The sequence below is a fragment of the Lonchura striata genome, chromosome 9 (assembly GCF_050655825.1).
Source record: "Lonchura striata isolate lonStrDom1 chromosome 9, ASM5065582v1, whole genome shotgun sequence".
NCBI classification, from domain to species: Eukaryota; Metazoa; Chordata; class Aves; order Passeriformes; family Estrildidae; genus Lonchura; species Lonchura striata.
In genome coordinates, this window is record NC_140711.1 from 16,742,823 (window position 1) to 16,769,718 (window position 26,896).

At 39.6% G+C, this 26,896-nt stretch overlaps 1 protein-coding gene across 1 annotated transcript; it reads left to right on the forward strand.

Annotated features, from left to right (window-relative positions):
* The first annotated feature begins 871 nt into the window (after window positions 1-871).
* ATP1B3 (ATPase Na+/K+ transporting subunit beta 3) lies at window positions 872-24,985 on the forward strand. Its single transcript, XM_021536948.3, has 7 exons — window positions 872-1,146; window positions 8,592-8,720; window positions 12,264-12,371; window positions 13,854-14,041; window positions 14,800-14,850; window positions 19,806-19,892; window positions 22,671-24,985. The coding sequence occupies exons 1-7, from the start codon at window positions 1,038-1,040 to the stop codon at window positions 22,839-22,841; spliced, it is 843 nt and encodes a 280-aa protein (XP_021392623.2). The 5' UTR covers window positions 872-1,037; the 3' UTR covers window positions 22,842-24,985.
* The last annotated feature ends 1,911 nt before the right edge of the window (window positions 24,986-26,896 follow it).

Here is a 26,896-nt window from a genome sequence, read left to right on the forward strand (position 1 = left end):
ATTTATTCTATTTCATACTTTATATTTACTGTTTTCTGGCAATATTGCAGTAATTGTAATGATTTAAACTAACCATGCTGATAAATATGTCATTCCTCCTAAGATGTATCTTAAACTGTGTCTCTTACATTTTTAAGATGTAGTCTGGTGTAGCTTTTTCACGCGGGTTTTGTCTCTATTTTTAACAACTGCTTTGATGTAGGAGCTCTCCCGTCACACCCGAGTTTTGCGAAGTCCCTGTTGAATGCCCTCACTGACAGCTGTGGCTGAGGGCTCCGTGCGGAGAGCGCGCTGCAGCTGGCCCGCGGGGCTGGCTGCGCGGGGGCTGCCGCCGCCCCGCTCCGCACCGGGCAGGGAATGCAGCTCCGGAGCCGTGCCAGGGAGGCAGTGGAGGCTGCGCGTCTGCCAGCCGGGAGATGGCAACGGCGGCTGTGCGCTGTGTTACACGGCCCTTCTGCAGCGTGACAGCAAGGGAGCTTTTCAGCCCTAATGCTCCAGGAGTCACCTTTCCATCCTGCCCTTCTGTAGCATCTTGACACATTCGTGTCTTCTCACTCCGTGTTTCGGGGTGGTGCAGGATCACAGCGAGGGCCGAGATGCGGGGAACACTTGAGAGCCCTTCCGTCCGCTGGCACTTCTCTAAGATGGTTGTGCACCAGGACCCGCCCCGGCGCTGCACGGGCCGGGCACATGCGGGGTCAGGGGTGCCCGGGGCCGGGCCGGGCCGGGGGTCAGGGGTGCCCGGGGCCGCGCGGGCCCCGCGCTCCGCCCGCGCTCGGCGCCGGCCGGCAGGGGGCGCGCGCGGCGAGCGGGGAGCGCGTGTGGGCGGAGCGCGGCGGGGCCCGCCCGGCGCGGGGGCGCGGAGGGAAGCGGGGCGGGACTGGGGAAGGTCCCGGCGTGCCCGGCCCCCGCCCGCTCTCCCGCCGGGCGCCGCGGCCGCAGTTACTTAGCGGTTGGGAGCGGGCGCTGGCTGCGGCTTTCTTTGCCGGGGAGGGTTTGCCGCCGGAGTGCGCGACGCGGCCGCTTCTCGCCTCGCCATGTCTAAGGAAACGAAGAAGCCCTTCCGCCAGAGCATGGCCGAGTGGCGGCAGTTCATCTACAACCCCAACAGCGGCGAGTTCCTGGGGCGCACGGCGAAGAGCTGGGGTAAGGCTGCCCTGGGGGACGAGGGCGGGGTGAGGCGCCGGCGGAGCCGAAGGGCGGCGGGGAGCGGGGCCGAGCGCGAGAGGTGGGGGGGCGCGGGGGCGGGATGCGGGGGGGCCGTGCGCGGGGATGCGGGGACGCGGTGCGGGGGGGTCCCCGCGGGGATGCGGGGACAGGCTGCAGGGCCCCCCGCCAGGGCGAGGGACGCGGTGCGGGGGGGTCCCCGCGGGGATGCGGGGGCGGCGCGCACCAGGTGCGGCGGCCCGCGGCGGCGCACGCGCCCCGGTGCCCGTTACAACCGCTGGTCTAAAAATAGCTCCGTCCGTGACAGCGGGGTGGGGGTCGGGGGGAGGGGGAGTTCCCGGGGCGCGTCCCGAGATGACTCAGCGCCCGCCCCGCGGCCGGTGCGGGCCCGGGGGCTCCTCTGCCGGGGGCTCCTCTGCCGGGGGCCGCCGCGGTGCGGCCGTGACCGGCTTCCGCCGCCAGGTGCGGGGCGGCCCCGCCCGCGGCATCGCCCGCGGCATCGCCCGCAGCCCGCGCCTGCCGGGGCCGCTGCCCCGCTCCCGCCGGCCCGGTGCCCCCCCCGCGCTCCAGCGGCTCGCGGAATCCAGAATGAATGAGCGCGGATTGCCCGTGGGCTCGGAGCTGCAGTTCGGGGAGCGAGAAGGAAAATCCCCAACCCCCCTCCCCAAAAGTTCATGAGCCCCAGTTCCAGAAAGTGATCGTTGTGTGTGGTTGTGCGTCATCGTGCTAAATTTGTTCCAGCGTAGGGCTTCTGGGCCTTTTATTTTCATAAAGGAAGCTTTAAATGAAGGCTCTCCTATAAAGCCTGTGAAGGCAGTGTTTATTTTCCTATTTTCAGGTAGTCATCTTATTGCTTTCTTCTGAGCTGGAAAGCATGTTATCGTAATGCGGTTGCTTCCAATAAAAATATTTTGATTTTCCGAGTGTGTTTTCTCATATTAAACAGTTGTACAAATGCTTAATATTAGGATGTTTCTTCAGCCCTCATGGGACATATTTACTGACTTCAGAAAATGCTGTGTCTCCTCCCAAAACTTGGATGTAGTTGGGATACTTAATAGTTGTGCTTACAAAACCAACAGGACTCTCAGCGTGGTGTTAAGGAACAGGCCAATACATCCTTGGCCTTGACACGATCTCAATGAATGCTGATGTTGAAATAGCGAAGAGGAGCTTGAAGGGGACAGTGCATGGGGTGTGCTTTCTCTGCCGTGTCAGCATCTCCTGTCTGTCGGGAGAGGGCCCGGGCTCTGACAGGAGTTCCCCTCCATTCAGATGGAAATCAGAGCCTTGCAGCTACTCTGCCAGTTGAATAGCAAGGGATAGGAAATTTCCACTATGCTGTTGTCTAGTGATCTTTCTGTACAAGCAGGTTTCCTCAAGTGCGTGGGTTGGGTGTGTGGATTGCAAAAGTCTGGCTGTGTCATGAGTCTGAGCAGCAAAGACTGTAGATATGTTAGGAATAGCTTGCAAGTTTCTTGTTTTTTTTTAAAAAGGTGAAGAAGAAACCATCTTCTCTGTTTAAACCTATCTAGTAGGATAAGTCACTTGGAATGTTATTAGCCCATGTTAGACCAAGGCCCATAGATAATATTTGAGGTTGAGATTACTTGGTTACTGAGTTTCCGCAGTTACTTGAGAAAGTAGCTGTAGGCAGTTTGAATAACTTCAATTCATTAAGAAATAAAATTATAACTAATAATAGTTATAATAACTACTCTAGTAGTTGAGGTGATTGGCATGTGGTTACTACTATATACCATTTCCTCAGCCTGGATGTGAGGAAGTGAATGTTCACTAACACCATATTTTCAGTGTTTGGTTTGTTTTGGCATTCCAGATTAACATACTGTGTTTATATAATTTAATCTGACTATTTTGGGACATGATGTATGGCTTTCTGTTTGGTTTTACTTTTTAATGGCGGGACATTAATTGGGTGGCTCTCTTGGCACAGGAGAATATGCAGGATTTGATCTCCTGCTCTTGCAGTCGAGGTGTGTGTGAGCTTAGAGCTCTCAGGAGTACAGTTCCTTTTCTGTTGCTGGTCTCTGGGCTGAAAGGCGAGGACATAGGGGAGGAGAGCTCTGGTTGCCAGTCTGCTGGGTTGTCGTGTCTCCAGGGACAGCATGATGAGAATTCAGCTGGCTCTGGTTCTTCTGTGCGTATTTCTCTTGTCTCAAGACAGCTTCCTCACAGAAACAAGACAGGAGTAGTAGAGAAGCCGTTAAGTAATTATTCACAGTATGTGCATGTTTTGCCCTAGTCTGACATAGTCCGGGGGGTTCATGTAAATGGTAACTGCAAGGCAGTGATTGTGTGTGAATGCCAATGCTGTGGCATTGGAGTACTCCTCTATCTACCACATCCAGTTCAGGATTTGTGAAAAGATCAAACACAAGTGGTTCTGTACTCATTTGTCATGTAACAGAGGTTACATTTTAGAGTTTAGTCAAGAGTTGCATTTTACAGCTTGGTGAAAACTGTATGTCTCCTCCTGCGGAAAAAAAAATGGAGACTTTCACCTTATTTTTTTCAGACTTGAGGGGTACTTCAGTTTGAATCTTTCACAAGTTGATATCCAAACCTACACACACTCCCCTCCAAACTCTTCTCTTTTTAATTACTCGGCATAATCATTTGTTGTATTAAAAGAGACAGAAAATACTGGGGAAAACTGCTGACTTGAGTCTGTGCTGTTCTCAGCAGCGAGGCGTGAGGGGTGCTGATAGGTGATGGGAATGAGGGCGGGTCTGGGGTGCACCCGGCGTTTAATCAGGTAGAGCAGGGAAAGGAGGATTCGGCAGTGCTGGGTGGGGCCTTCCTGCTAGTGAAAGGAAGATCAGCGTCTGTTTCTCAATGTAATGGCAAGGTGCTGTGTCTGCCTGGAGTTAGCAAGGATGGAGTGAGATCATCATAAACGTCTTGTAATGAGATGCTCACTGCATACTCAGGTGTGTGCATTGACTTACAAGAGTTAATTCTTTTTGCATAAGGTTAATAAAGAATAATTTGCGCTAAAAAATAAGGGCAATATAGACTGTAGCAATACTTAATCTCTGATCACACTAGATGTCATGTCAAGTGTATTTAAGTCTTTCTGTAAAGCTGGTTGTGTCAGTGTGTTTGGGGTAGAGGTGGCATTGCCTTGAAGTGCATAGGAATTCAGACCTACTGAATTTTCTTTTGAATGCTCAGTTATATCCTTTGGTGCATAGATAAGTGTTTGTAATTACAAACAAAGACCCCACCAAAAAAACCCAACGCCTTATTTCTAGGAAAGCTTTCCACCATGTCAATGGAAATACACTCCTGTTGACCACCATAGCAAAGGATCCAGCTTTGCTTCTTTTTTTGTCTTCACTGGATTCTTGGTTGAAATTCAGTGAAGACAAAAAAAGTGCTGTCAGACTTTATCTGCTTTTCTGACATTCTGTCTTCTTTATTGGTGTTTTGAGCAGGGATTTAGCTTTCTTCATGAGTAGTGTAACATCAGACATTCTGGTATCACTGTCTGCCATTGCAGTAGAGTATTTTATTTTCCTTAGCTCAGAGTGCTCTGAAAAATGGCATCTTGCTTTGTCTTGTAACACATATCAGTATGCTCTAGTAGTACAGTATGTGTATTTTGTGGTGGTGTCTTTTAAGTGCATAATCATGGCATCAGACCCTGGCTTTTGTGTCTCTTTGCAAGTATTGCACTTAACAGTTTTTATTGTCTCCTGAGGTATAGCCATGTTCTGTGTGGAGCCCTGGCTTATTGTGACATAAAATACAACATGGAACTGAGGTTATATTTCTTCCTAGTCTTTTTTTTCCTCCCTCTGCTGTCACCCAAATCTGGCAAACAGTAATTCTTGAGTGTCCAAGTAATAAGATTGAACCATGATTAGTGATTATTTCATTTGTATTTACGTTAAAGTAAGGAAATCACGGGTGAACTAAAACTTTGATGTTCCTGGTACTGGTAGTAGTCAGTAGGAACGTCACTTGGGTGCTTAAATCCCACTTGTTGACGATTCTGAAGGACGACCATGCAGGTGGTAGGATCAGTGCAATATGGAATCCAACAGACCATAAAAACAGAATTTAATTTTTGTTGTTGCAGGTAATGTTGAGTAGTTGCTACCCTGTTTGTGGGAGTGTTTATATTGATACCTGTATATATCTAACTAAGCATTATGTACAGGTAGATTTGTCAGTCTTGTTTATGCCAGAGAAACATCCTTTTCATTGCTTTTGCCATGTAAAGTTTGGAAAGCTTGTATTGCATGAAGATACTGGCCAGGCATGTGTTATCTTGCATTCACCAGAGTCAGAAATTCTAATTTTCACAGTGGAGAAGTAAGTGTTTTGATTCCTGTAAATGAATTCCAGCTAATGACAGTATTAACATGTTGGTTTGGAAATTGAAGTCTTCCAGATTGGACTTACTTGTCAATGTGGTTAGGATATGAAGAAGTGTTTTTCATACTGTGATGCCCTGCAAAAAAGAAAAGCAAACCAAAACAGCTAGGTAAATTGTAATGCAGAATTTTGGTTTTGAGTTTTTCTTGTGTTATTGTTTCAGTGTACAAGATGTTCTACAACAATTGAATTGGGTTGCTTGTTAGATGTGGAAGCTGTACTTTGTTTGGAGGAAATATAGAAGATAGCTTTCCACTGTTACTTGGGTACATCTTGTTTCCTGACGAGAAATCCAGTGTTATGTGAAGTTATTTTGGCAGAGTTTCTTGACAGGTTATGGCTTGCTCACTTGATTAGCTAAGGATAATTAGTACTAATAGGCTCACAAAGAGCAGCTTACTCAGTTTGGAGTTGTTGAAGTTGCAGAGGGGGTTTTTGTTTTTTGTTTTTTCCCTCTTTTTAATGCAGCAAAGTAATGTAAATGGGTCAGTTCAGTGGTTAGCATTCTGCAGTGCATTTACAAGCTATATTAAAATAAAGATTAAACTTTGCTGGGCTGGGGGAGGCTAGTGGAGGTTCAGGGCTGTGAGTAGGAGCAGCCTTTCTAGCCGTGTTCCTGCTGCATATCCCCAGTGGTTGGGCTGCTGCTGGAAGGAGCGGGGCTGGGGAGGGTGCTGTTCTCATTGCGGGCTCCACCACGGGGCGGGGATCACTGTTACCCCTGTGCTGATGCTCTCTCCGGGCTGTGAGGGGTCCCCAGCTCTGCCCTGCAGCTGTCCGTGGTGGGGAAGGGGTCCCAGCGCTGCCAGCCCTGCTGGAGTGAGGGGCTGTGCAGGTGGGTGGGCACCCGGAGCTGTCCCTTGTGGCACCTGCCCTTCGGGGTCAGCTCCAGGCCAGCAGTGCAGGTGATGTAGTGGTGCTGGCCCGGAGCAGGAGAGCTGCGCACCGTGGTGCTCTCATTGCCCGTGTTATGCTCATCAGTTTTTTCTTTTTCCAATGAAGTTTGGCATATTGTTTTAGAAATTAAATACGAGTGTATTCTGAAATAACTTCCCTGATTTTCTTGCTTTTATTCTACTTGCCACAGTAGCTGCTTGTCTTCTCTTACATGTCAAATTCTTCTATTCCATTGAGACTCTTTGATTACTGTCTCGGTCACTTGATGGAAAGTGTACTTTCTAGACACTTTCTAGATACTTGATGAAAGTATCCACTAGTTGATTAACTTGTATGGATCAAAATGAGAGCTTACCAGAGGTTTTGTAAGGGACCTTTTTTGTTTGGTTGGTTTTGTAATACCCAGAACACAGTGGATATTAATCAGAAGATCCTTGTTCTGTTTTAAATCCAGTTAAAGCAATTACAGGCTTGTAGGTAAAACATTGCTGCTGTGCCCAATACAGATCCAGGTTTTGTAATGGTTTTCATTAACTGGAATTTCTACTATTTGTTTTTATGTCCTCATTTTAGCAGCTAAATGGCTTCTAAATAACCTTAGCAATCATTCACAATGGATGTCCAGCTCTCTTGTTCATTATAGAGTAATCTTGTTTTTGTGCTTACATACTTTGCTACTTCTAATTGCTGCATAGAATCTTATATCTTGGTGGTTTCAAGTGTATTTTAAATAGCTGATAATTTTCAGGTTATTGCAGATTGGTAGGTAACTTCTTCAACATGTGAGATTGAAAACTAAAACCGAGTGGAGAATCCACTGACATTCAGCTGGTTGCTGTTGAGAGCTTTATTTACAGTAAAGAATTTGGAAATTTCTTTATTGTAATACATGTACACAGAATTCTTTTGGGAGAAGTAAAACAGGTACTTGGATTTTTAGCAGTCATGGCTTTCTAAGTAGCATACTACACTAGAGACTATTTCGGTGCAAAATGCAAGAATGGTTTCTGAGACAGGAGCCAGGGCTTCGGCTTCCTTCTGTCCTCTTCCAGTGGACAGTACACAGCACTGGGGTGCAGTTGTGTTTACTTTTGCTCTTTCCTTTTCTGTGAAAGATGAGAAAGTTCTGCACTTGATTCTTGCATGTAATCAAGTGTCAGTGGTAGGATGTTACATTATGGTTTTGAAGTGCTTTTCTTTATACCCGAGTTACATCTCTGGCTTCTGATAGCATCCTTATGGCTAGAATATCCAGTAAAAACTGAATTTGTGTCAACATTTGGTTATGTTTTTGCATTAGAATGGTTTTAAAGATGCCTCTCAGTCCATGCATCTAGTCCCCTCACTACTTTTAATAACTCCCTTTTTTTTTGACAAAGCCTCTGCCTGTGTTCTTAAGTCTCAGTCTTAAAACAGAATCCCACACATTTATTTAGGTTGGTATTGAGTGCTCAGTTAATGAAACAAGTTGAAGCTGGTAATATCTGTGTATTTGTTGGTGAATTTGGTGGGGTTGCTGGGTCCCCAGGGTAGATTGATAAAGCAGGTGTGTGTTATGCTGGATAAATCTGAACAGAAGGCTTGGTTTGTTTTCAAAAACATGTGGCAGAAATAATTTTCACCTTGAGAAGTATCTTGTAACTGGACGTGTGTGAAGGACTACTCTGTGTGGAGTTCCCTCAGATATCAGCTATCTTATTAAAGCACCAATTGCTTCCTTCCTGGTCTGGATCCAGTGAAATAATTTTATCTTTTCCCTCAGTTCTTTCATCTTCCCAGCAACCAGATACAAAGCTAAAATTCCTGTAAATAAGTGACAGTTTATTTTTTTGTAATGCACTGCTTAGTAATTTTTGCTAGCTTTCCTGTATAGCCCAAAGAGTGTTTTTGAATGCTTCTCTCTTAAAAATAGAGATGCCAAAATGGCATATAAGCTGTAAGAATCAGAAAGTACTAAGAAAATCTTTGTATGCATTATTGTGCACTGTGCATTACATATGTTTACTAGAGGCTTATTTATGACTACAAACATTGTATTGCTAATTTACCATTTCTGATTTTCAAAATAGGTAATGGAATTAGATGAAACAAAACTAGTAATTTTATCTTTTTCTTTACAGGATTGATCTTGCTATTCTATCTGGTATTCTATGGCTTTCTAGCAGCGCTCTTCACATTCACAATGTGGGTTATGCTTCAGACACTGAGCAGTGATATACCGAAGTACCGGGACCGGATTTCTAGTCCAGGTAACACTGGGTTTATTTTTCATTAACTTCTGTCTGGTTTAACAACTGAATTTCATTTGAGAGCTCTTTTGAAGTATGAACCTCTTATGGGAAATAATCATCATTATTCAGTTACTTGCAGGTTGCAAAGGTAAAACTCAGTATGAGGCAAGTTATATATGTTTATAGCATAAATTCAGGCAGTAGCTTTTTTGTGTGGTTTTTTTGCTAAATTTTGCTGGTTTTTCCTTTAAGCACCTCTCAGTTGAATTTGTCATGCAGATCCATACAGCATGCTGATGTAGAAGTTGGTTTATAGTTTAATCAAATTGCCGTAAAGATATTTAAACCACTTCTTTTGGATCAGGTGGAAGGCCACCTTGATTAGTGTTTGATACTTTGCAGAAGGTACAGGAAGGCTGATCTGCTCAAGAGCATGTAAGGACTGTGGGACAGAGGCTTTTGCAGGATTTTTATTTACAGTATTAGATAGTTTCCAACTGACATGGTATGTCTGTGGATGTCAGGAATTGTAGACCTGTTATGTGCACTAGAGTATTATCCACTAGAGTAAGGGCCCTGTTTATGATGAAGCTAAGTCTGTGAAACATGTAGCTGCTACTGAAAGTGGTGTCTTGCTTCCTTTGTGTACTGTCCACCTGTCTCAGTGTTGGCTGTTTCAAGGAACAAATTGTATGTTAAAAAAAACAATCCTGTACAAATAAGAATGAGTAATAAGGTGGTTGTCTTCCCCAATATAATAATATATTGATGGAATTGAGACGACATTACTTTTTAAAATACTTTTTTCCTTTTGTTGAATGTAAAGCTCTTAAAATGGAACATCATCTTGAAGCTGTATACACACTTAAGATAGATGGTACAGTGATCTTCGTGTGAGCAAGTTGCAATTGGGCCACTGTGGTAAATGTCTCTGGATTGTGAACAGAATTTGTTTTGGTGTAGTGTTCTGGCTTCTCTAACAAGTGTCATATTGTGAGGGATTTTGAGGATTTGTGCTGTTTTTCCAAGCTAACAATGGGCTAGATGCTCGAAAGAATAATAAAAAAAAAAGAGAAGGAAAATAAATGAGGGAAGAAAAAGGTGGCTTAGTTGACCATTTCTCCCCATTTCTATTGTGTCTGTTGTAGAAGTCAGAAGCATTATAGTGGATGGAGCTGTGGATAGCTGTGGCTTAATGCTGGACTTGAGTGACATTTCTTCTCTCATGTAGCTCAGAGTATTAATTTTCCTTGGCTTTGAAATAAGTTTTAAGGGATGTTTCTTTTTAAAAGTATGTATACCACAATAAGTTTTTAATTGAAGAATTCCTGTAACATTTCTGAATTAAATATCTTTATTAACCATATCTTTAGTAGCTCATACATTAAAGTTAACCAAGTTGCTTGTTTCTGTTTTAATGTTTCTCCTTAACTCTGTTGTTTTTCATTTACAGTGAAACATGTAATGTTCCTGGCTGTAAACTTAAATTATTAAAAAAACCCTAAAATCTACACACAAAACCTGGATGCCGTAGGTCAAAGGTTCTCCTCTTACATTAAATGTACTTGGAAATATCACAATTGATTTATTTTATAATTGATATCTGAATTGCTTTGTACACTGAGATACAATAGTATAAATCAAATCCAAATGATTTTAAAACCTTTTTTGAATCCCTCCTGGAATTGTAATATAATGTAATCTCTTTTACAATCCTAGATGTGATCCTGTGTTGAGGCTGTTAATTCTGTTCCTCTAGAAGAGCTGAAATCCTGCATCTCTCTGTCTGTGCATCAGTCTTTCAAATAGCTTCTTCTGCAGAATTTACACTCTAGTTTTTAGGCAGATTGTAATCCTCTGGAAGTGGTGCAATCCTCTCTTCATAGGATGTTTCTGACATTCCCCTGAAGCAGTTAATATCTTCAAATTATTTTTTCTTTCATTGATGACTAGTTAGTTATTTTGTCATATATCCTTTGAAAAATACAATTTAAGTGCTTAATTTACATTATAGTTATGTTGATAATAATCTCTTATTCCCTAAAAGCTCCTAATGTGTAAAACCCTCCTAGTGATTTTTCAGCCCTGCTACTAATTGCCTTTTATTTTGTTGAATTCCAATTCAGTGTGAAGGCCCAAAAATTACTGTAATGGTGCAAAGTAGTGTGCAGTCAAAAGATGGACTGTTAGTCATTAAGGCCTTTACTTGGTGGCTTCTATGGAAATAATTTAACTGCTGTTATTGCAAAAAAGAGGATTTATGGTTTATTTGGAATCCTATAAAAGATGTAGAATAAAATACATTAAATTTTATCTGGGTTTTCTTTTAAAGCTGAACGACATTTGTTGGTGATGAGTTTCTAGTACAGATGTTTATTATTTGCAAGTTGCAAGTATTTGTAAATAGTTTCTGCCTTTGGATGAGAAGCTTGGCCATTTCTGTAGGTAAATCCTTAATAGACCTGGGCTGCTGAACTACACTCTTGATATGCTTTACTAAACCTTATTGTGATGGCTAACTACAGTAACCTGACTTTATCTTACTTTCTTAAATGTTTAATTTTTTTTACAAAGATGGCCTGGGTTTTTTTGAGGGGGTGTCTTTTGTTGCCATCAGGTACCTGTGTAAGTGACAGCTCCTGATGGCACAGGCTGGGTGTATCTGCATGCCTTTTGCTTTCACCTGCTGCAGAGAAATTCCTGAGATGGAACTCTGCAAATTTCTGGGCCAATTGCTGGGAAGCAGGGGCAGTTCAGCTCTTGAGAGGGCCATGCTTACTTTATTCCATGTGTGCCTTGCCCATCCTCCAGCTGAGGCTGGATTCAGCCTTTGGTGGTCCATGGCCTGGTACCTCTGCAGCTCTGGCCGCAAGTGGTTTCTGCCCAGCACCCCCAGGCAGCAGCTGAAGGGAGCTGGGATCCCCCCACGCCCGAGGGGACACTGGTGGGGCTCCCCCACGCCCGAGGGGACACTGGTGGGGCTCCCCCACGCCCGAGGGGACACTGGTGGGGCTCCCCCCACGCCCGAGGGGACACTGGTGGGGCTCCCCATCAGAAAGACTGGGGTAACTTTCAAGCCACCTTTGTATAATCTATTTTTTAATTTTTTTTTTTCTGGGTTTGTATGAGAATAATACAATCATAGCTTCACTTTCTATTGCCTAAAGCTTTGAACTGTTGCTTGAAGATTCTCTGGGTGTGCTTTTGGGTATTTTTTCAGTTATTTTTAAAGCTTAACTTGCTGAGTGTGGAAAGTGGATTAATAAAAATCTTTGATTGAAAGTGATTAAACTGCTGATTTTGCTTTTCCTAATCACTTGGTTTGGTTTGTGAATTGCAGTTATACATTGGGTTGGATTTAAATGTTAATTAATGTAATGATGATTTTGATTACTGGCTTCAAACACAAAGTACCTTCCAGTACTGTGGAATATAGGGGTAACATTAATGTTTCTTTACAGATGATAGACATTTTCCAATTTATGGATGTTTGAGTAGGGGCTAGAGTGGTGAAGGAAAGATAAATTGCTTAGTTCCTAACTTGAACTTTCTATTTTTAAGGACTTATGATTTCACCAAAGCCAGACACTGCATTGGAATTTTACTTTAACAGGAGTGACAGCCAATCATATTCAGAATATGTTACTACACTTCAAAACTTCCTTGAATGTAAGTTACTTACAATTGTCCAAGTAATGTAAGAGTGTTAATGTTAAATACATTATTTCATTTTTTGCTTGTAGTTTCTAATTGCTAATGGAGACTAATGCAAGTCCAGGGTTATTGCAGATACATGTGTTATAAAAGTCTGTATGTCACAGAAAATGGTGAGTATAATGCCTGTATTGGACAGGGAGCCAGAGCATGAGGAATAGTACAATACATAATGGAGAATTTTGGGTGATGTGGTTATTTAAAAATACTGTAAGGCATAGGAATTGCATATGCAAAAAGAATTTCATTTAAAATAACATAGGGTCTTGTATTTGGAGACAAAGTTTGTCAGGACTTACCCGATTAGTCTTAATGAGTTGGTAACTGAGTGAGAGTATTTTAGTCTGAAGAACTTAAGTGTGTATTTGAAGAATGAGGCACACAAAGATTAAATTAATTGCAATTTATTGATTTTTTCACTCTGATACACAGTATCTACATACAGAAATATTAAAACACTGTATTTAGAACATTGAGAAGGTAATACAGGTCAGATCTGAAGGGTGGAAAAATCACTGCTTTGTCATACATTATTTTATGTATGTGTCTATATGTACACTTCCTATAATATGGAAGTCAAGTGAAAATATTAATAAGTTTAACCCCTCAGAAGTTGTAAGTCAGAATGAGCAAGGTGCTGTGAAATCTCACCTGTGTGCATGAGTTGCTTACTTGACTCTCCATATTCACAGTTTTGGTGCCTACTAAAAGCTTCTATGAGTAAGCTTTTATTTCAGAGCTCTGCCAAGGGTTCCTGAGAGGAATGCTGCATTTCATTACTACCTGCCTCTCCTGCAGTTCTGTGGGTCTTGTATCGAGGATGAACTTTCCCTTTCTCCGTTTTACCTTAATAGCTGGGAGCTGGGGTGTAAGGGAGGAGAAGAAACCATGAAGTATCTTAATGGGAGTTGTTTAGCATTTATGACAGTGTGGTCTGTGCACTTCAGAAGCACAAGAAAGTGAGAAACAACTTGAGATGTTAGTATACCATAAATTATACTATCTGATGTAAATGTAGAGGCAATTTAATATTAATTATTGAATTAATTTTGAATTTTCCTGTGTATTTGTAAAAGAAACCTGTACAAAGGGAAAACTGGTTGTTTCCAGATAAAAACTTTATTGTTTGTATTTTAATATGTTATTGGTTTAGCATATGTAGTTAGTTTATATACAGAAATTAATGAGGTTGTGATTATTGTTACAATTTAAAAAGCAGGAAATGATTCTGTAATATCCTCATTCAAGTACACTGCTACTTGTCTGTAGGGTTTGAAAAAGTGTTTGCTAAGATGGATGTAAGATACAGTGCTCTGAAAATACTTCTTTGAGAAAACTATTAGGGAAGTACACAATAATTATTTATATAGGCATCTGCAGGTTTTGGCTAGTTATATTCTTTATACCATTGATTTACAAGCTGATTTTGTTTCATAGCCTATAATGATTCAAAGCAGTCACAAAACATAGACTGTACCCGGGGAAAGATCTTTGATCAGAGCGATGCTGCTGTTAAAAAGGCTTGTCGATTTAACCTCTCTGACCTTGGCCAGTGCTCTGGGAAGGAAGATGCAAATTTTGGCTATTCTAAAGGAACTCCCTGTGTGCTTGTGAAAATGAATAGAGTAAGTACCTACTTATTTTGTAGTTCTTAGTACAAGTGCTCCCAGCCAGTGCTGCATGAAAAAATTACTGTGGAAAGGACTGAAATACGTGTTCAGTTTGCTGCTTAAGGTATTTGCATTTCTTGAACAGTGTAATTTACTGAAACACAGCAATTCCAGAGAGTAGTATGAGGTGACCTTTTTAAGCATTCTAATACTTACCAGTATCAGCTTTGATGACTGGCACCAAAATATCTGAATCTTGTTTTCAGAAGTATATTGTTCTTTGCTTTTACTTACTGTCCTGTGAAACAGATTCTACACCACTCTGCCAAGTAAAGTGTTGTACTTCATGTCTGTGTCCCAGAACTCTAACATAGTAACTCTAATCTAATGAATTCTGTAACTCTTAAACTATGAAAGGTGAGGAAAAGTACAAAGTATTTGACTTTCCAGTGATGTCCTGTTACTGACTGATGAATGATGTGCCTGTTACTTGAACTAGTTTGAGCCATTAAAATTACATGCTAAATGTAAAATAAGAAAACAGTACTTTCTGTGACTACTGTAACTATTTTGAGTTAACCTGAGTAAACTATTTAATTTAACAATGCTTTAAATCTTATTCCTAGTTTAAAAATATGTTCAGATGAAAATTACACTGGATAAGCTTAGTCCCTGTATGAACTTATATTTAGTGAGGGAAAAATTCAAATTCAGTGTGTAGAAATGGAAAGGGGGAAAAAGATCTGTAAATATTTTAACTTTGTCTTCTTTAGATAATTGGATTAAAGCCTGAAGGAGAGCCACATATACAGTGTACCCCTAAGGTCAGTTCAGAATGTAAGAAATAAGTGTGTTATTGATTTTCCTTGTGATAATGATGAATAATGAAGTAGTTTATTTCACTCTTCCCTCCTTCTTACAGATTTTGTACTTTTATTTGTGTTTTTCATCTTACTATATGTCTAATTTAGTTTAAGTGTCTTTAATTTCTTCAGTGTACCTATAGAAACATTTTTTGGCTTTTCTTTCATCCTTAGATGTGTTTGAACTACCTGTTTTGGTTTTGATTTGAGGAAAGTGAACATGTGTATTTGTTGTCTTGTTTATTTATTGTGAGTTACATTTTGCTTTCCCATTTCATAACCTATATTTTTATTTTTTCTCCATGCTGCAAGTGCACCTTAGACAATTTTATAAATGATGGGTAAGACAACTGTGTGTGAAAACTAATGTTACCGCTCAAGTAAAAGTTGCCTTCAAGTCAAGTATAAACTACTGATAATAACAGCTAATATTTGCATATTTGTTATGTACCAATGGATTTACACAGGCTGTTTTATTGCAATTATAATAATTACTTTGACCTATGGGTATTTTTCCTAGACTGCTTGGGGAGCAGTGAAAGCGGTGGTAAGTCTGTAGCTTGAGCAAGGGGCAGAGTCCTGGCTTTTAGCTTCTGGTGACTGATAAAAGTGTAGGCTGGGAAATATTAGCAATTAATGAGGCAAACACTTGCAACGGTTTCTGCCTTCATCCTAGATACCTGTGGTAAGCACAGATTTTAATACTTGATTTTTGTCAGTCTTTGAAAGTTTTGATCTCTCCAGGACAGTCCATAGCAAACAAAGGTGATTTCTCCTCTTACTCGAGACTGATTTATTTGCTTCCATTCACAAACCTCACATTCTCTTGTATATAATAAAGGAATTAAACTCATTCTACTTCTACTAGTACTCTTTTCTTCTTTGACTAGTCTAATTTATAATTTTGTTTTGCAATGCGATATTCCATACTAGATAGAAGTTTGCCTCTAGCTGAGGTATTGTTAATGACAGCTTTTCTCCCTTAGTGATCACATTAAAAGCAAGGTGAATTTGCTGTTTGTAATACACTGGTCAGTATTTTAATTGTTTTACTATTGAAATCATTCTTCTGGTTATTTCCCAGTCTTTATTTGTAGATGTGATTTCTCAAAGTTTGAATTTTATAGGGCTATTTTTGGCCCTCCTCTGTCATTTTTTGGGATCATTTTAACAAGATTAAGGTCTTTGAAATGTTTTGCACTACTTAGCTTGGTGCCATCAATGAATGAACTTGGGTTTGCTTCACAAGTCCTTATTGAAACACAGAATAGGATCCAGAGCAGTTATCTTCATTTCCACCAGAAATGCCTTGTGAGGTGTTGAGAACTAATGTTCAAATGATTTATAAAATATCGATGGCAGTCCTATTTTATGATTGTATTTCTTCAACTTTTGTGTATGGATGATCTGTGAGACAATAGTACAAACTGTACTAAACAGATGATACCTCTTACCTTCTTAACTGGTTTCACTAGCAAAACAGTAACCTTGATAACAACTTGCTTGATTATGGTGGTGGTTTTTGCTATTTTTTTTACCCTTTGGGATACATAGAAATGTGTGAGTTTTCTTGCATCTTCTTTCTGTAAGTACAAAGTTCTTCTATTGTATCCACTTAAAATTTTTTTGATCTACACAAGTGTGATGGTTTTGAATTTTAAAATTATTAATCTTACTAGTCTTTTAGTGACTTCCAGTGAAGTATTTGTCTGGCTTTGCCATTTTGAATGCATCTATTTTATCTTTATTAGCCTATTCTCATCCTAGCTCATAATGATCTACTTGCTTAGGAAAGCTTAGTTACCAGTTAGAATTCATCATGTAGATTCACTGTTCACTGATTTTTATTTCCCTTTAATCTGTTTTTTAAATATTTCTTACAATCGTCACTGAGTGGATAAGGTTGGATGGGACCACAGTGGTCATCCAGTCCCACCTCCCTGTTCAAAGAAAGGTCACCCTAGAGCCTGTGGCACAGAGTTGTATCCAGACAGTTCTGGAATATCTCCAGTGAGGGCGACTCCGCATCCTCTCTGGGCAATCTGTTCCAGTGTCCAGTTACTGCCCAGGAAAAAGGTTCTTCTTCATGCTCAGATGGAACTTCTGTGCATCAATCCTACATGTATTGAGAGCAATTTGGATAAGTGTCTGCCTGGATTTAACATACCATCTGACTTTACATGGTATTTTTGCTTTTACAGGTCTCTCAAATACAAAATTAGTTCAATAGCTTCTGTCTGCACATCCTGCCAGTCTTGGCTACCTGAAACATAATTTTAAGTTTTTCAATGTGGAATTTATGTTCTTCAGGTATTCTCCGGCAAGGTGAATCTTCTTTATTTTCCCTGCACTTTTTATATGGGATTTTTTTAATACAGGACTTTTTTAAATGGAAAAATTTTAGATAGATGGGTGATTTCAGAATCAGCACACTTACAGCTGGGGATGCTTCCCCCTCTGCCCTCATGGAGTTGAAGCTGTCATCACTGTAATTTCTGTGGATGAGGGGTGTGAGCATTTGCAGTGTCAGACACTCTTTACAGCTGGCTCTTCCTCCTGCACTCTGTAGGAACTAATCTGCTGCAGTGTTGAGAATCTCCAGAAAGAGAAACAAACCAACAAAAGATTCTGTCTCCAAGAAGTTTGAAGATCAGAATTTTAGGTCTTTACTTTGGGGCCAGAGTTGTGCAGTTTCACATGTGCTAGAACGTCTTGCAGCAGTATTTATTTCAAGTTAAAACAACCTTTACTGAGAACTGGCAAATCCTATGGGTTTTTTAACTAGAGAAAAGATGACTTAATTCAAAAATACATCTTTTTCTGCTGTTTATTGACCATCTTGACTTCATGTTAGCTATCACTTTGTAGTTGACAAGAATGAAGAATGGTTGTATGAATGACACTCTTATGTGCCTTGCTTTTGTCAGCATACTCAGGATCTGAGTTAACTTGCTTTTTGTGATAGAAATCTGTTGTACAGTTTGTACTAATGAATACTGCTCTTTATCGTCTCCATTTCTTCTTCTCAAGTGATTATAGATTGTTCCTTCCCAAATTCTTTCCTTGGGTCTTCATTATATTATTTCTATAGTGTATTATTTCAATATCTGGTAAATTCTTCTTTCTAAACTACAGTCTTAAGTAAGACCAGTTAGAAGTGGAAGTCTGTCCAGCTGCATTGTCCAATTTTTAGATTTTCTGACTGTCAGTAGTTCTTTTTGGAAACTACATGAGAAGCAGAAAAAGTTACATTCGCCAATGGACTGATTCTTAAAGTTCTTCAGCAAATGCAGCTTGTTTAGGTGGTTTTTTGTTTGTTTTTATTTAATTGTGTAGGGATATAAATTAGGATTGCTTATTCAAGATGATCTGGAACCCCCCCCCGCCCCAGCAGTTGCATTAGATAGGCAGCTGCATGTCCCAGAACCTCGCAGCTATTGCACTGATAGCCTAATGCATATATTTAGTGTATAATGATGACTGCATGCATGCCTTGTATTTAGCTGCTCCAGAAAGCACTACTCCTATTTACTTTGCCTATGTTATTCCATATGCTGATTACTTAACCATTATTTCAGCAACATATTTGGAAAGTAAGTATTTTCAGCTGCATGAGCTTTAAATAAAATAAAGAAGTAAAAATCAACATGTTCCTGCTTAATAGTTATATGCAAGCTCAAGGTCCGAAATACTTAATAAACTTATATTAATGATTGCAGTAATTTAGACTGCAAAGGAATGAGAATGTGGCCATATCCTAAAAAAAATATTGTATGTTCTTTTGAGGAGGCAAAAAGAAGGTGTAACCTTGAGCTGTGGCTTGTTCTTAAATATGTTTTGATCCTATTGCAGTTGTCTTCTGAATTTTGTAGGGATCCATTTAAAATTACAGCTGTTGTATATAGTAATAGAGAAACAACAATGAAACTTGCTAATACACTTTGAACTTGTGAATTACATGGAACAAGCAGTGATGTTCTGAACTTGCATTTAGCATTTTGAGGTGGTTGTCTTAATGACATTTCTCTTAGTTATGGTAATATGTTTAATTTATTATAGAAAGTTACAGATGTGGGCATTTCCTAGTGGTATGAAGTTGGAGCAGCTTGTTATTCTGCCAGGATATACAGTCTTGAAGAATGTTGTCTGTAGTGAGACGTGTTTGTGTATTGCTATACTGATAACCTGTGTCTGGACAGCTCAATCATACATACTTATTTTATGTATCTTATGGATTGAGTGACTCCTTTGTCAGAAATTAGACAGCAGCTTTGTAGGTAGCTTATTCCAGGATTTGGGGTTGCAGGGGCCAGTTGAGTAATAAGGCCTGCATCTGTATATATTGTTCCTCTGAGGTGGTGATATAACTCCAGCAACATCACCATTTTACCCATTTGGGTTTCTTCTTATCTGGCCTGTACTTGATTGTACAACATTCCTAATGTTAGGAATGACTCTGTTGCAGAGAGGTGTCTGTGGTTCTCTGTGAAGGCTTGTATTATTACAAGCTCAAGAGGCTTAAAATCCTGGCTTTAAACAGCATATGATTCACCAAAAATACACAGGCTTTCTTGGAGATACTTGGGATTTTAATTATATATGGGGGGTTGGGTTGTTAAATTACTCATTACAATGAACATAGCCCCCTTCCCTGTTTCTTTGACTCATAAGTATGAAGGCAGGCTGTCTTTGACTCGATTGCTAATTTAAGTACTGCTAAGCCTTGCTGCAGCAGATGTGTGCAGCATGTGACTGTTTGCCAAAAGAAATCTGGTTAGAGTTATTTTACAAGTTTGTAAGTCAGTTGCCCTTTTCTAGCTATCTTGCAGTTTGTCATTGGGTTATAATTTTAATTTTGTGTTCATTTTTATGCAAGCAAATGTTGACTTTACTTTCCTTGCTGTCTGCAATTACAGGATGAAGGCATGGTTAACATAAATTATTTTCCTCCTAATGGGGCAATGGACTTGATGTACTTCCCGTACTATGGGAAAAGCTTGCATGTAAGTTTCCCTTAATGATGTTCTTCACTTTGTGTTTTGCTTCTGTGTACATTTATAGTTGCTAGTAGCAGATTAATTCTGAAGTTTGAACTTTGTAATGAGGTACTGCTGAGGAGTATTGCAAATGCAGCCATTGCACAGCGCTCGATGAGGCTGGAGACGTGCTTTGGCAGACAGGAACAAACTGGGCATTGTCCTAATGGAGGAGTGGCTGTACACCAGCAGTCTGGAGAGTGACTGCTCTTCTTTGCTCATTGAAATCTTTTGGAGTCTTTCTGAGTGCCAGGAAAGGCAGGAGAAGTAATCTGTGTCTTTATATTACAATACACTTTCCAGTAGTTAATCCTTGGCGTTTCTCTATAGGATGTTAAGTTTATAAGTCCTTATGGTGTTCATTATATTTCTTTGTGGCTCTGCATGTCATGCTTTCTATTTGCCCTGTTTTATGAAGAAGGACTTCAATGCAGCAGATAGGTTTGGGGTTTTTTAAAATCATTGTTGTAAAAACAATGTCACTACTTTATCAACACAGTATATATAGAATTACAACTCCAGTTTCTTTTGAAACTTGAATTGAACTTTTTTTTCTTGCATCAGTTTGTGATCACTGTATGCAGAAAATCTGTATGTTCTATAAAATAGAAAATTACATTGCCTCTTACTGCCCAAGTTATTTAGTCCAATAAATGCTGTTCACCATTGAAGATAAAGGTATTTTTTCAAACATAAATCTATTAGGTCCATAGTGTACCATAGTGGGTGGTTGTGATTATGCCAAAGTGATTTTGGTGTTAAATTATTCCTTTCTCAGTTATTTTTCCAGTGTACTCTCTACTTGCAGCAGTTCCATAACCTTTTTTAACCTCCTGTGACTTTTACTAATGCAGAAGGAGCTTGTTTTCCTTCAACATTTGCTTTCATGTTACTTCTGGGTAATTCTATATTTTCCATTTTGTTGCCATGTTATGAATTAGTATCCCATCTATTCACTTAGGCATGCAAATTAAAGAGTTATTTCCTGTGCTTCAAACAGTTGGAGTCAGTACAGACTCTATCCTGTTCTTGGAATTAAAGAATAGGGAAAGAGAGCACTGCTTCCTTAAAAAATGCAAAATATAGTATCTGTGCACCTTGACATGTCAAAACCCACTTTGTACCAAGGATGGGATGAAGAACTTAAGTAACAAAATTCCCATCTTGCTGCTATACTGATGGGAAATGGAAGATTATGAAAAACACTGATGAAGATAGGCAAGACACAGTGCTATTCCTTGCTTGAATTAGGTGATTTGGAAAATTTGGTTTTTAAATATTATTTCTCTGCCCCCAGTTTTTGGTTCATTGTCCTTTCATGTTCTTTGTCAATTTGGAACAGAGGCTATGGTTTTAGGGATTCTTGCTTATGTGAGGCCTAATTTTCCTAACATGAGCAGAGTGAGAAAAGGAAGAGAGGCAGTAGAAGAGTTGTGAGAAGTCTGAGTATTTGACTGAATCTCAAGGGTCTGGATTGATTCCTTGGCTATGCAACAGAATTTTTATATTATATCAGTGTGGAACTGTTAAATTACTTTAATCTGTAAAGGAGTTAAGTAGATTTAAATAAACTTGCTGCTCCTGTTCAGATAGGAGCCAGAAAAATACTAATGTCTACAATTTTGTGGTCCAGGATGGTTCTTGTTTTTTGCTGCTTAGTACAATAAGCCCAACTCTGACCATCTATTTCCATGACATTATCTTTTGTAAATGAGACTTGGAGTATTTTCTAGTGTGTTCTTTGGTAGAGAAGATAGCCTGAAACCAACAGAAATATATTAAAGAGTCTTAAGTTAAATGAGGATGAAAAAAGTATTATCACAAAATTTTGTTCAATTAAAATTCAAAGTTTATACTTATATAACACTGTAGTGTTGTATTTAGTCCACTGACTTACATGAATTGTTATATGGAAAGGAATTTTGCATAATCATCAGTCAGAAGTACTGGCCTAAAAATATTAATAAATGATGGAAATGGTTCATGAACATTGCATAAAATGCTGCCTTAACAGTGTATAATAGGCGCTTTACAAGAGAATGCAAGTTCTTATTGAATTGGATGTGAGGTACAATATGGGGTTGACAAAAGAATGGAACTGATTCTGCTGTCATTCTTAAATTTTAATTTTTACAGTAGTCACCAACTGTAATTGTTCCACCAAATATGACTGACCAGGAAGGAAAGTGTCAGGATGTTCAAGGAAGAGTTTCTCTATAAAGCTATTAAACAGATAACACCTTTCAGAATGGTTTGTTGCTAAAAAAGTAAATGGGATAGGGGAGAAGGGAAGCTGGCTTATTAGTATTTGTTGAGTCAGGCTTTTGGAAAAAAAACAACACTTTAAACCCTGCTGGAAAAGTTGTATTCTGTAGCAAATTACATGCACACTGCCAAACCAAACCCAAAACAAGCAGAAGAGTCAATAGAACAGGTTGGAAGACACTCATTTCTGAGCTTCTGTCATTGAAGGTTTCTAGAATAATGGGACCTAATAGAAAGTCTTGTGTGTCTTGAAGATACTCTGTGACCCAAATTCTGTTGAATATATTAGTTAAGAAATAGTATGAAGAATGTATTTCTAACCTGGGAAAATAAAGTGCCTTACCTGAATCAGATTGGACTTTGAAAAGTTGGGTTCCTAATTAGCTTTTTCTTAACTGTTCGTTCTGATGGATTAAATGTTAATTTAATGCTAACTTATTCTGGTCTCTCAAATATTTTCCCCATCTTTCTGTTTACTAGGCTCACTATTTGCAGCCTTTAGTGGCTGTTCAACTAGCAATTACCCCCAACGGTACCAAAGAAGAAATAACAATTGAGTGTAAGATCCGGGGCTCACCTAATTTAAAAAATCAAGATGACCGTGACAAGTTTCTGGGACGAATTGCCTTCAAAGTTCTGATGTCTGAATAGCTGGAGTAAGCACTCTCCACAAAGTAAATGTTGTGTTGTCTGTTTTGTATCAGCTGGACATGCCATTCTAGGATATGAGACCACCTTGAGGAATGTTAAGGTGGTTTATGGCGTTCAGGGTAGCATAATAATATGCTTCCAAATTGTATGTTTAAATTCCCTTAAAATAAATGCCTATCCTGCTTTTTGCCTGCCCTGTTGGAACAGTGTACAGACTATAGTTATGTCATAGGGACCTGTAAATAGCTGTTTTCAAACACATAATAATGGTGACCTTTGTCCTGCTCTAAAATGTGGTTTTATCCTCCAAGTGAGTGTCTCAAGCTTCATGTGCTGTGCTCTGTAAATATTGTATTGATTTAACACTGGTTTAACTGTCATATCTCAATGCTGACACAGTTTAGAGGGATAAATAATAAATGGTACCTGATTGACATAGTGATTTCTTGGTAAGAGTAAACACCTCCAACATAAATCGTGTGTATGGGAGTGGGTGGGTCAGTGGATGGGTGGCTGTGTGGCGATGCCTTAAATTGTAGACTGGGTGGTGTGGGAGAACTGAAGTGGATTTTAAGAGTTGGTATGAATACCTGAAAGTAAGTGCTCAACTAGTACTTTCTTGTGCTTGTCACTGTGCAAGTATTGTGTACATGTAATACTTGGTATAGAGTTTGGTGTTGTAGATGAGGAATTGAACCTTTCTTTGTGTTGTTAATTGCTTGTAATATGTGGAGCACAAATAAAATCTACAATATTTTGAAACTTTTTAGTTCAGAAATATCAATAGAAAACAATTTAAATAGTTTAGGATCCTGGTAACAGTTGTACAACAGAGCTGCTTGAAAGAAGTGGCCTCACTATTGTGGGAATAGGCTTTGATTTTTCCAATTTAAAAAATTCTGGAAGAAACTCTGTTTAAGAAAAAAAAGGAAAAAGAAAGGATTGTCTTGATTAAAAATTCTTGTTTAATTTATATATGTTTTGTCGCATCATTTTAACATCTCACATCTTCATCTGCTCTTTCATCTTGGACTTTGTGTGTTTCATCATCATCCATTTAGAAAATTGATGTCATCAACTGCTTTGTAGAAATACCTTGTTGACTTGGGGTTAATTACTTGCAGTGTAACATAAAGTGCAGCTGCTAAAATGACAACAACCAGACTGGTTTACTTGTGACTGCTGCTCACTTTGAACCAGGCTGAGCCATGCTGTTGGGCTGACTTGGGCAGTTGAAGTGACATGCAATTTATATTGCTCTTCCCTAAGGTTTTTGTGTCTTTTGGTCTGGGGGGGCTGGGCTTGAGCTCATGGTTCACATTTTGATGTCTTCCCAATATTAAAGACCACAGCAAATCTGCATTTGTGTAAATACCTGTATGTTGTGCTAGTTAGGCCCAAATTTGTTACTTAACAACTTTTATACCTAATTATTACAGTGGTTTTTAATATTTTATTTAAACAAAGTAAATGAAGGATTTCTAAAATTCAAGATCCAGTCTTAATGCCCTGCTTTAAGTTTGGGGCCAGTCTAAGCCACATTAGTGAAAAACTTTTAACAGCTGTGCAAGCCTACACTGATGCACAGTTGGAGGAAGCTGCTCTAAATGGGACTTGAACAGTGTCTTAAACCTCATTAAAAATAGATTTATATTGATCTGATACCATTCAGCATGCTTTTTGTTGTCTACAAAAGAAAGTTGTTGTTACTACAATAGGCAATGAATATTTTTGTAATAATGGCATGCGTTAATACTGAATGAGATGTTCTTTCAAAATATTCCATTACTAATGTTTTAAATGATGCACTTTTTAGAGCTGGGATACCTGGCTTCTTGAAGATATGACTAATTGCTTCTCCGTGTATTAATACTGCCTGAAAGTATTTTAATAGTTGTGAGGGACCTTAAGTGTAGCTGTTGCATCTGACAATGAAAAGGACTAGCTTAATGTAAAAGCTTCTCACATTTGTGTTCACTTAGGAATGGTAAGAAGTTCTGGAGAAACACTCAGTTTTCAAATGAGCTTGGTTTTTGCAACAATTTCTCTTTTGACTTATCTTGTCTATAGACAAAGCATGAAATGGCAACTTTTCACCAGCACTTTTCAGACAGGTAAAACTCAATAAACTCCTGTTCTCCCTAGATTCTGTACAAGTGTTTTTTGTTTTTTAAATTTAAACATCTAAAGATTATCAGTTGGGGGAGGGTGGGGGGAGAAAGAAAAAAAAAATACTTTTGGAAGGGTTCAACTATCAAACTAAGCATGTAAATTGTATGTGGGTAGTCAGTCCAGTGTTAAGCTATTTAATTAAACTGAACTATTATTTTTATTTGTGTCTTGATTAGTAAAGGATACAGCAATTGTCTGTAAACAGGTGTACAGACTATTAGGACAGGATAAAATTACTGTTTTCCTTCATATGAGCTTTAGAATAATGGTTTCTTAGCCTTCATTTTAAATAATGAATAAAGATTTAAATTAACTACTGTGTTATCAGAAACCTGAAATGTTTAACTTCTATACTGGTAAATTCTTACTAGGTAACTTTTAGTGCCTTCAAATCTGGAATAAGGACTTTTAATTTCAAACCTGTAACATTGCCATTGTGTGTCCAAATCAGCTGAGGTGCCTTTCCTTGCCATGCCCCGCTGCCCCTGCCACACCCCACGTGAACACGCACAGAGGGTTACAGGGAAAGCTGAGGTGAGGCTTGTCAAAAAACAAAATGAGCTGGAAGGCTTTAGTTACATCTATCCTGCAGTAGATAAGATGATCCCTTGAGGACAGATGCCATTTAGCACTGACTAGTAATTACTTTGAGCTGAGGATGATGCTGCTTGTAGAACAGCAGTAAAGAAAACTCCTTCCTTTTGTACTGAAATGTCTGCTGTAGTAGTTCCCCAGCAGTAGATAGAAAATCTGGATGCAAATGAAGAGCAGAAGGAAGGACTAAAGGAGTTGTGAATCAGTATGGAAACAAAAACAAGAGTGGGGAGGGTGGGTATTGTTTTCTGTGGTTTTAATCCCCTGCACCCTGCCTCTTTCTTAGTAGGAGATTTGGAAAGGAAAAATATATTTCTCAGCATCAAGCCCTGCTGAATGATTTCATACAATTCTTTAAATGCAGTGTTCTCAGGAACCTGGTACTGAACCTGGATTTGCCCTGTTTATCTCTCTGTGAAGTTTATTCATCACTGTTTTTGAAGAGATTGAATTAACTAGAGCTTGAAGCTGAACAAGAACTTTGCATCAGAGGGTATACTTTGGTCTTCTTAAAAAATGAGATGAGTCACCTGTGATAGAGCAAACTGTAATTTAAGGGTTTCTGGAAAAATCCTAGATGCTAAGAGTGTGTGGGAAGCTCTGAGTATGCATTTAAAAACCACAGAATGCTCAAAGCTTTAATCTTACAGATTTTTGCAGTTATTCAGAGCTTTGACTTCCCTGCTAGTGGAAGTGCTAATCATCATCTTGCTAGTTGGACACTTCGTTAAAACACCTCAGCATTCACACTAAGTCTACCATCAAACTACTGAAGCCTTTTAATGAATTTATATTTATAGCTTGTGTTGGTATACCTGGAAACTAGTGCTTTTTTTCTTAGAGAAAAAACCATTCTGTTAATGTCATCTACCATGACAAATCTGTCATTTAGACAGATTTTTTTTTTTTTTTTTTTACATTGTAATAATAGAATATGTGAGGCATAAATGTGCTCAGAAACTACTGTTCAGTTTTGCCTGTAGGTCAGATCTAGCTCTGTACCTGGGAATAGAAAAAGCTTCACCTGCAATGGGCAGAAATCTGGTGTCCCTTTGCTCCAGGCTGATGCAAATGTGGGAATGGCCTGAGGTGATTCTGTGTTCCCCCTGTAGACTGGGGGAATAGAATTATTTCATTTAGTTCAGCCCATTCTCTACATCAATGCTGAGTTGTTTTTCTGGTTTGGTATTTATTTTCTTTTAGGTAACACCACCTGGGGTTTCCTTCCTGTTTCCTTGTGAAGACCATCACTTTTGTATTGGAAGCTTTACTTTATTAGCTGTATTAGC